At 55.1% G+C, this 9,571-nt stretch overlaps 1 protein-coding gene across 1 annotated transcript; it reads right to left on the bottom strand.

Annotated features, from left to right (window-relative positions):
* Positions 1 to 440: 440 nt before the first annotated feature.
* On the bottom strand, positions 441 to 8,020 carry FGF5 (fibroblast growth factor 5). Its single transcript, XM_074865122.1, has 3 exons — positions 7,714 to 8,020; positions 5,037 to 5,140; positions 441 to 785 (listed from the first exon to the last, which is right to left on the bottom strand). Exons 1-3 carry the CDS (start codon positions 8,018 to 8,020, stop codon positions 441 to 443), a joined length of 756 nt encoding a protein of 251 aa, XP_074721223.1.
* Positions 8,021 to 9,571: the final 1,551 nt, after the last annotated feature.

The raw sequence follows: 9,571 nt of genomic DNA on the forward strand, positions 1-9,571 counted from the left end.
GTCAGAGGAGAAAAGTGCAGCAAAAAGGAGAGGCAAAAAACAGAAAGAAAAAAACCACACTTAATAGGTTGGCTCTGAACTTATCTCTTGTATGAAAATGATTGTCAAAAGAGTCACTAGTGAAAATAAGGTAGGAAAATATGTTCACCGTAGAGGTACTTTCTGCTTCATTCAACAACAGAAAATTAACCCAAGGTCCATCAAGTGTTTTCTGTTCACCACAGGAATAGTCTTTGGAAAGCCCAGGTTATGTCATCCCAGCGACGCCTTCGAGGATGCTGTCTGGTCTGTGGGGTGAAGATAACACCCCAAGCCCAATACGGCTACAGACCCTCCCTGCATCTGTCCAGAGAGGGTGAACTCAGGTGTCCCACAGGGTCACCCCCAAAAGCTGCCCAGGTGCCCCATCTCTCCTGCACCAGCATCCTCGTCATAGCACACTACCCGAAGCGAAACTTCAGCCGGTACTTGACGGGGCCGGGGTTTTTCCGAGGCGGGGATGGGGCGACCTTCAATTTCGGTGGTGGCGGGGGCTTCTTTTCGGGAAGGGTGACAGTGAAGGCGAGCTCGGGGGGCTGGGGCTGCCAAAAGCGTGGGAGGAAGTGCGTGGAGACATGCTGGGGCCGGGCACGGGGGCTGCAGCCCCGCTTGGCTTTGCCCCTCTTGTTGAGTGCCACGTACCACTGGCGGCCCGAGCGCGGGCTGCGGTGGACAGCTGAAGCATAGGTGTTGTAGCTGTTCTCCTGGAAGCGCTCCCGAAACTGGCAGTCTGCTGTGAACCGGGCCTGTGGGGACAGAGCCGGGGGAATCGTTAGCAAAAGGCTGGTTTTACCCATCCCCTGCCCCACAACACTTGCTGGGTTTTTAAGTCTCCCCAAAGCAGGTCCAAAGGGGTGAGCAGCAACACAGGGCACCTGGGAAACCCACTCTGAGGCTGCTGGACACCCAGCAATTTGGAAAACTCCCAACACGGATACTTCCAAGTAGCTGCTTGCCACCCAATTTTGGACTTGCTTGGAAAAAACAGTCTGCCTGCCCCAGCAGCACCCTTCCCCATTCTCTGCCCTTCCCACTGACAGGAGGGAGAACGTGGCTCTGTACCCCCCATGCTGCAGCTCTGCTGAGGACACTGGGGTTGAGACCCTGCTCCATCTCTGTTCCCACCCTCACACCCCTTGTTTGGGCACTGAATCATCACTTAATAATCTGGAAAGGCAATTTGCATGCAGATTTTCATTGCTTCACTGAACATGGATTTGATTGTATTGGATTTTTTTTCTTCTTCTTTGTCTTAAATGAACTGGGGGCATTTTGTCCCTTGATATCCTGAAGAAATTACTAGCAGACCAAGAGCATCGCCTCTTATAAACAAGGTGGCCGCACTGGCTCCTGGATGACCAGGGGGGAAAGGCTTCCCATTGCCCAAGAGGACAGGCTGAATGATGCCCATAATAGCTCCTTGTCAAGCAGAGGGAGGAAAAAAAAAAGCATGCAGAAATACAAAAATAGAGCCATAACGCCCCAGCTATGTACCCACAGCCCTGGGACACCTGGCTGCAGCCTCCAGCAGCCCCTCTGAAATTCTTTGCCATGCTTTAGTCTGATCATGGGCATGGTACCTGGTGCCCTGATGGCTTCTCCAGCCATGCCTGGGGCACTGCAGCCTAACTGCAAAGCAACACTTCAAAACTATTGATGTGAAAGGGATCCAGAGCACTTGCGCTTCAAAACCCCCAACAACGGAGAACAAGACAAACCCCCCAAGCAGTGCTTTATAACCACACAGAAAGCCCAGCTGGCTGGGATGATTTTTAAACTCCTAGTTTAACCAGAGAAGTTGAGTCCTACAAGTGACAGACTCTCCAGCATTTTTTCCTAATAGCACTTTGAATTAAGTCTCCTTTTGCTCTGTGCTTGAAAGAAATGTCACCTCGATGACTGATTTTTGCTTTCCCTGTCTTATACATCCTGGATGTTGTTTCGCCCATGCACGAGTATTCACCTTCCCAAGGCAAGGCTTTGCTGACCCCTCATTGTTCTCTGAAGCCTCAACACATGCAGCTGTGCTTGGGCAAAGCACCCCCGCATCTACCTTTGCATAGGAAGGTTTTAGGATTGACCGAGGCACCAATGCATGCCTGAAAGGGTGCTCAGTGCAAAAGGCACTGAAAGAGGCCCTGTGTTTCCCAGTGGGATCTGGGTAAGTGGCAAGATCTCGCCTTTTTGGTGTAAGAGATATAGTTGGCTGCCCTGCTCTGGGCATCGAGGCTGGCCACGGCCGAAGATCCGATACTGAAATCATATCCAGTGGGCTTTGCTGTGAATAGAAGATGCTCGTGCCCCTGCTCATACATATCCCGGTACAGACGGGTAAGCTCACCACTGCTTTGCTTTTGGGTAAGCCGAATCAGCGTTTCCAATCTGGCCCAGCATTTTTGGGGCAGTGCCACCTCGCAAAGGGAGGCGGCAGTAAGAGGGCTGCCCAGCTCCCCATCTGGAGCATTACAGAAAAAGTTCCTGCTTAAAGTGGTTTTGGGGAAACTGCTCCCTAAGAGTTGGAGTAGCATCCCCTCCAAAGCGGGATTTGGGAAAGTGTGAGGGGTCACCAGCCCAGGATGCAGAGGGATGCTGTGGGCTGCTCCTGCCGGCAGAACAGGGAAGGAGAAGACCCACAGCCAGCATGCATGGAGGGAAGCCCTCACGGCTGGATGGCAAACCATGCTGGAAAGCACTTCAGCTGCTGCTTTGCCATCACTCTGACAGGGTTCCCCACATCCCAGCCTCTCAGCTCAGCAACCACACTGTTTCAGCTGGGGAAAAGGCATTTTTCCCAGCACAGAGCAGGCAGCATGGCCACGACACACTGGCTGGCCAGCAGATTTGCTTTGCAGCAGCTTCAGAGACAATCATGAAGAGCAATCCTGAAGTCAATTAAATTTCAAAATCCAATTCAACAAAGATTTTTCCCAGCGAGGACCCCAGCGCTCGGTCAACTTGGAACAACTCCTGAGAAAGGAGAATTACCTGAGACCCCTCTCTCCTCTGGGGTTCATGCTGGCCCCTGCTGAGACCGAGACCAAACCCCCTCCTGCCTGTTCCATGCTAAAAGTGTACAAACAGGGGACTGAGGATTTATCAACGAGGAAAAAGCCATCTGTGCACGCAACTGATAATTGCTGGTATTACTGTCATTTTCTGAAGCTGATGCCTCTAAAAATGAACCACTTGGTAATTTAATTAAGTTGCCATCAAAAAAAAAAAAAAAGAAGGAGGGCTGCTGTAAAGCACCGAGCTAGGATAAAGCCAGGTCCTGTGAGCTGGTTTCGAAGGAGCCTGAATCCCTGCAGGAATGACTTTTATCTGCGGTTCAGCACAAAGTCACCGGCGTGACTCCCATATCAAAGCGCTGCCCTGAGTGACGGGCGCAGGACGCGCTTTGTACTGCTCAAAACTCATTAGGCCATGAAATAACTTTATCCTGCCAAGGCAGGAAAGAACAACAGATGCTGGGTTTGCATTATCGGCGTTTTTTAGCCCAGCAATCTTTAGACATTTGGGTCAAGTTTCTACAAATTCATGGCTTTCATCCGAGCGGGGCATCGTGTGTCCTCACCCCCACTCTGACCCACCTAATTGAGGTCCCTCTCTGGCACTGCCCTTTGTGTGCTGACAATTAACCATACACCGACAAGGTTTGATTTAATTTCTGCCTGCGCCAGGGCATAAATCAAGGCTTCAGCTCAAATAAGGGGCCCATTGTGTGCCATGAGGGAGGGTAGGCTCTGGAGGGTCCGGGGATCACGCTCCGCCTGTTTCCCTCTCCTCTCCATCATTTACGTTGCAACTGCTCTCCTCCTGCTCTGCCCGTTTTCTGCCCCGTCTCCTTCCCTTGTGTTTTCCTCCATGTAGCCATTCCCTCTTTCCCCTAGACACCATTCCTGCTCCTACTTTGTTTCCTAAAATAAGCAACCATGTGCTCACCTTTTAAGCATCATTAGGTTTCAGGAGCAACACTCCAATAAGACTCAAGGGAGAGAGAGGCGAGTTCATAAATATCACTTGAAGGCAATCTGCAGGCTCGGGCAGTGTAAGCACATCAGTATCATCCACTTTGCAACCATGAGGTTTGGCTCATAACCGTGGGGCAGGCAATTGTCTTTTCCCTCTTCCAAGCTAATCAGCCTTGAACAGGCTCTCTGGAACAAACTTGGGTGACAGGTCATCCAAGATGTTGCCTTAAAAATGCCCTTCTTTGCGTGTTGCTTTTATACACACCTTTAAAAGATGACGACTTTCATGTAAGCACAGTTCTTATTTCATTTGTTTAAATGATCTCTAGAACTAACGAAAAAATTAGGAAGCAGCATCTTGAAGTTGAAAAAAACAGTGAAATCAACTTATAGGATTCATTCAATTCAAAAATCCTGGAAAAAAGCACCATTCGTCCTGCAGAACCCAAACCTTCAGGAAAACAGCCAGCAGAAACATGAGTTACTGGGATTTTTCCACTCAAGCTGCAACACTCCAGCACGGGCTGGACCTCACCTGCCTGAAACCCTGCTCTCACCTGGGAACATCTCTCCACCATGGGCGAACCCAGCCAAAACTCTGGGGCCACAGCCCCTTCCCTGTGTGCGCATGGGTGCAGGCAGGCTCCCGGCGCCATGCATGCCGCTCTCCGGGAGACATTTGGCTAAAACCGTCTGCGCGATCTGCTGCAGAAGTTGCTAAAAATAAACCGGCAATGCTCAAAGAACAAGTCCTTTTGATGCAAATACCCAACTGCAAAAAGAAAAAAAAAAAGCACTTTTCTTGGTTAAATGCAGTAAGTAGGGATATGGGCTTCAGGGTTTTTGGCTCCACCTGTCCCCTATCTGTCTGTGCGGTGCCAATGCCACCCAGCGTGGAGCCCTCCTGGCAGCCAAAGGGCTTGGCATGCCAGGGCCCTGCCCGGGAGCATCGCTGCTGCGTGCACGTGAAGGTGTCACAAGGCCTTTAATAAACAATACATTCTGATAAGCAGGGGGTTTACTTACACTTGCATGGAGTTTTCCTTTTTTTGACATCGCTAAAAATTTGTTGCTGAAAACTCCTCGTATTCCTACAATCCCCTGAGACACAGCAAATATTTCCAAAATACCTAGGATGACAGAAATCCCAAAATAAATCACAGTTCTTTTCACATCAGTGTGACCAAAAAAAAAAAAAAAAAAAAAATCAGTCTCATAGGTTTGCAGTTCCTCTCCACACAACACTGCTCCTCAGCTGCCTGGCTCCACACAATGCTCCTGCTCTGTCCCTCCACCCTGCAGAGGGACCTGCATCAACTCCAGAATGGCTACAGGGTGGTGGTTTTGGTTTGTTTGTCTTTTTAAAAGCTGTGATTTAGAGGATAGTTTCTGACTAGGCTGTGAGAGAGCAAGTTCACCCCTGGGGAAATCCCTCAACAAGGGTGGGAAAAGCCCCTTGTGCCTACAGCCAGCCTGCTGAGATCAGCCTTCCCTGTCCTCCTCCCCTACACGCCAGACTCTGGAAATAAAGGTGTCACATGCACCATTCGAGGCTAGAAGCACCGATAATAGTTTCTTAGGCCCCTCCCCGCAGCAGGACTCGGGGAGTGGGGCACTACGCAGCCCAGCCACAAGAAAACAAGCTGTTTTCCCCTCAGATAGGTATTTTCTGAGCAGAATTGGGCTCTGACCCCCAGCAGGACATGCATGACCTATAACTCATCTTACAGAAGAGCTTCAAACTTTGAGTGTCATTCAGCAACAGCACCAAAATGTTTCACTTCCCCACACAGCACGGTGTCCCCCCGGGCAGAGGAAGGGTGGCAGCAGGGGTCATGCAACGCCCAACACCCTCACCAGTCAGGGGAGCTGGAGCAAGCACCATGTCCCCAGCATGCCCTTCCCACCCTGGGAAAAAAGCATTGCTACCCCCGGCTGAAGCCCTGGGGTGGCCCCAGAGGGTCTCAGCGGCCCCAGCCCCGGAGGAAGGAGCCCGCAAGAGCATCTCGCCTGGCCCCAGCGAAGGGCCAGTGTGGATTAACGTGCCAAGAGCAAACATGAAGCCACCATTAAATCCCTGAGGCCAGGGGATCAGATCACCACTTCCCATGTTTATTTTAAGGAGGAAGCGCGGCTCCCAGAGGCACCCAGGTCCTAACACCCAGGGCTTGAGGGGCACTTTGGGGGGCTGGTGGGCCTCCTCACCCCACACGCCCCAGTGGTAGCAACTGCCAAGAGGCATGGGGTTGTGCAGCCCCACTGCAACACAGCATGTTCCCTTCCAGCACGCTCCCTGTCCTCGAGGGCACCCCAAAACCTGCTGGCCTTTGGGGTGGTGGTCATGCTGGCTGGGAGACATACCCCCAGTTATTGGGGTGCCCTGGGTCAAGCCCAGCTTCCCAGGGGCCAAAGTTGGAGTTTCTCTGCCAAAAGACTTCTTCCCCACAGGGGACAGCTCCTTGGGGCAACACTGCAGCATGTTCCCCCCTGCCCCAGGCACATGCCCCCAGACAGGGCTGGCTCTGCTCCGAAGTGCAGAGCTAGTGCCACTGTCGTGTTTCCGGGGAGAAAAATCTCAGATTAAAGAGGAAGGAACTTCACTTAATCCAAGTCCCTCCAAGACATCCATGGCATCAAAGGCTGCACATGTCTCAGGGGGGAATGCCCCTGTGCCATGCCACTGCAGGACAGGGTCCGGGGGGGCACAGCACAGGCAGCCCCTCCAAACTCACATCTCCCAAAACAGCCCCAGCATGGGTGCCCCGTTTTCTCATCCATGCCCTTTGCAGCCCCTAACCCCCTACCGGCCATGCACCCACAGTGCTCCTTGAAACCCCAAGCAGGGTGTCTGGCCTCCCAGCATCCCTGCCTGTGGGCTGCCCTCCTTCACAGGGCCACAGCACACACCAGGGCCCAAATTATTCGACCCAGGCCAGATGTGGTTGTTGCTCTGTGAGCACGCCTGACAGCTGAAGCCTCGCGTGCTGCCAGGGTCACCTCAGGCCCAAGCCCTGAGGCTCTTTAAGTGATTTTTCATCCCTGCCTGACATTTCATTCCCTCTAACAGGGTATCACAGCAACTCCGACCCGAAGGATAAGCCATGAGTTAGCACAGCTTTCTCTCAGGGGAACGTCAGCCTCAGTCCTATTTTTAAACTGAATATATCCTATCGCTGTGCTGGAAGAATGAGAATGCAGAGGGAAGGATGGAAAAGTTACACGAGGAAAGGGCGGAAAAGGGGCACGAGGGAGAGTCTGGTGCAGCATCCTTTGCCTCAGTATTCCAGCAAGGTGCTGTGCACAAACCTCATGCCTGCACATCGATCCCCACGGACTCACTTCCTCAAAGCAAGTGAACCCCTCAAGGCACTTGCCCAAGTGAGCAGGGCAGAGCTTGCTCCGCTCTCCGGGGTAGCGCCCCACCCGAGCCCGCAGGGCACAGCACCCCCAGCACCCCCGGCCCCAGCCTCCCGGGGCAGGCAGCACCCCAAATTCACCTTTCCCGAGGCTGCGTTGGCTGCAGCTCAGCCCAGGTGACGGCAGCAGGGAGCAAGGGGCTTCGTCACCCCAGAGGAGACACCCCCAGGGATGGGGATGCCGCAGCCCCGGGGCCGCACCGGGGGGAGCACCCCGCTGCCCCCCCCCGCGCTGGGGCACAGCCAGACGCCCTCCGGTCCCCCCGACCACCCCCCTGGGCACTCACTGAGCGGGCTCGCGTCGTGGGCGCCGTCCACCCGGCCGTCGGGGTGCAGCTGGAGATGGAAGCCGATGCCCACCCGGCAGTACAGCCGGCCCCGCCGCCGCCCCGGGCGGCTCCGCGGGAAGCGGCTCGGCCCCGCCGCCCAGGAGGAGGAGGAGGAGGAAGAGAAGGAGGAGGAGGAGGAGGAGGAAGGCGCGGGGGCGTTGCAGCCCGCCGGCCCCGACTGCGCCCCGCCGGGTACCTGCTCCTGCCGGGCGCGGGCGGGCAGGGCGAGGAGGAGGAGGAGGAGGAAGAGGAAGGACGGGCTCATGCTGCCGGCGGGAGGGAGGGCGCCGCGGCGCATCCCGCTCCGCCGCGGAGCCCCGGCGGGGGGGACCGGGCACGGGGGGGACCGGGACGCCCCTCCCCGCCGCCGGGGTATTTATAAGCGGGCGGCGGCCCCGCACCTGTGCCCGGCCCCGGCAGCGCCGAGCACCCCCCGCACCGCCCAGGCTGCGCCGCCCTCCGCCCCCCGCAGCAGATGCTGGGGCTCGGGGGGCGCATAAATCTGGGGAATTAACTTGTCCGCCCCGCCGAGACGGAGGCGCTGGGGCTGCGCCTCGGGTTACCGCCGAGAAATACCTTGTCAGCGGCTTCACCCATGGCCGGGCAACGGGGCTCGGCGGGGCCGGCGGAACCCTGGGGAAGGGGAAGGGATTGGGTTGCAGCCCCCCAGGCCGGGGGCGCGGGGGGATGACAGCCGGCAGCTGCACAGCCAGCCCGGCCTCAGCCCCGGGCAAGGGGCACGGGAGAAGATTTGGGGCTGGAGGCAGCACCCCGAGCGGGTAAGCTGCTTTCTCTCCTGCGCGGGGTGGCCATGCCATGCTCGGCCCCAGCGAGCAGCCTCTGGGAGTTCAGCGGGGGGCTCCCAGCGCTGCCACCACCATAAATCCCCTGACGGCATCTCGAGGCGTGCAGGGAAGTGCTGGCCCTTGTCTGTGCACAATATCCCCTGCGGTTCACGGTCAGGGGGATTGTGGCCCCACGGCCTCCTGCTGCCAGCACAGTAACCCTGACACGTGCCCGGTGCCCTGCCAGCACCGGCAGCCGTATTTCTTCCCAATTACAAAGACAACTGCCACGCAGCACCACGGCACAGGAGGAGACCTTGCAGCAACAGCCCATCCATCACTCCAGCACAAGCACCAAGCATATTCTGCTTTTTTCAGCTCCTGGGGCTGCTCAAGGCTCCCTGCATATCTCCCGAAGCCACCGGGAACACCTCACTTCTACAAAAGTCAACATCGGACAAACACACCCTGCCCAGCACACGGCCCCAACTCTGCACCTACGTGCCCTTATTGCTCTTGTAAATCTCTGTTTTCTCTCTAAACCCTACCCATAAAATGCTCTGTGGCTGTCACCAGGGTCAGCTCTGGCCGGCAGGCTCGGCCAGGCTGCACGCCCAAGGGATCAGTTTCGGCAGGAAGGAGGCAGAGCGGGTGGCACGCCGGAGGGTGACCTTCGCCTTCAGAGGAAGCTGAAGGTCGGGGGCGCAGGGAGGCATACGCACTTAAGGGGCCATATCCAGCTTGACTGACACCTGACACGGTCTGCTGTGAACAGAAATGATCTCACAACAACATTACTGCAATTTCAAGCTATTTATCAGCACATATATATACACACGCATACACAGATATATGCACACACATGTTTATATATAAATGTGTAAATATAGACAGCCCTATATATAGATACACACATCTGAAGGAGGGTCAGTGCACTCAAAAGCTTGTTTACTTCTTCCAGCTGTAGTGGTTGGCCTGGTAAAATCCATGACTTCCACTTATGCAGCTCATCTTGTTTGTTTAATTACACG

Source organism: Strix uralensis, chromosome 4 (assembly GCF_047716275.1).
Source record: "Strix uralensis isolate ZFMK-TIS-50842 chromosome 4, bStrUra1, whole genome shotgun sequence".
Classification (NCBI taxonomy): Eukaryota; Metazoa; Chordata; class Aves; order Strigiformes; family Strigidae; genus Strix; species Strix uralensis.

Bases quoted from the DNA above. Each gene is read 5' to 3' on its own strand.
- FGF5 (XM_074865122.1), bottom strand. From the start codon at position 8,020: ATGAGCCCGTCCTTCCTCTTCCTCCTCCTCCTCCTCCTCGCCCTGCCC. The intron at 5,141-7,713 runs GTGAGTGCCCAG...CTGTCATCCTAG, and splicing joins CCACGACGCGAGCCCGCTCA to GTATTTTGGAAATATTTGCT. The intron at 786-5,036 runs GTAAGTAAACCC...CTGTCCCCACAG, and splicing joins AAGGAAAACTCCATGCAAGT to GCCCGGTTCACAGCAGACTG.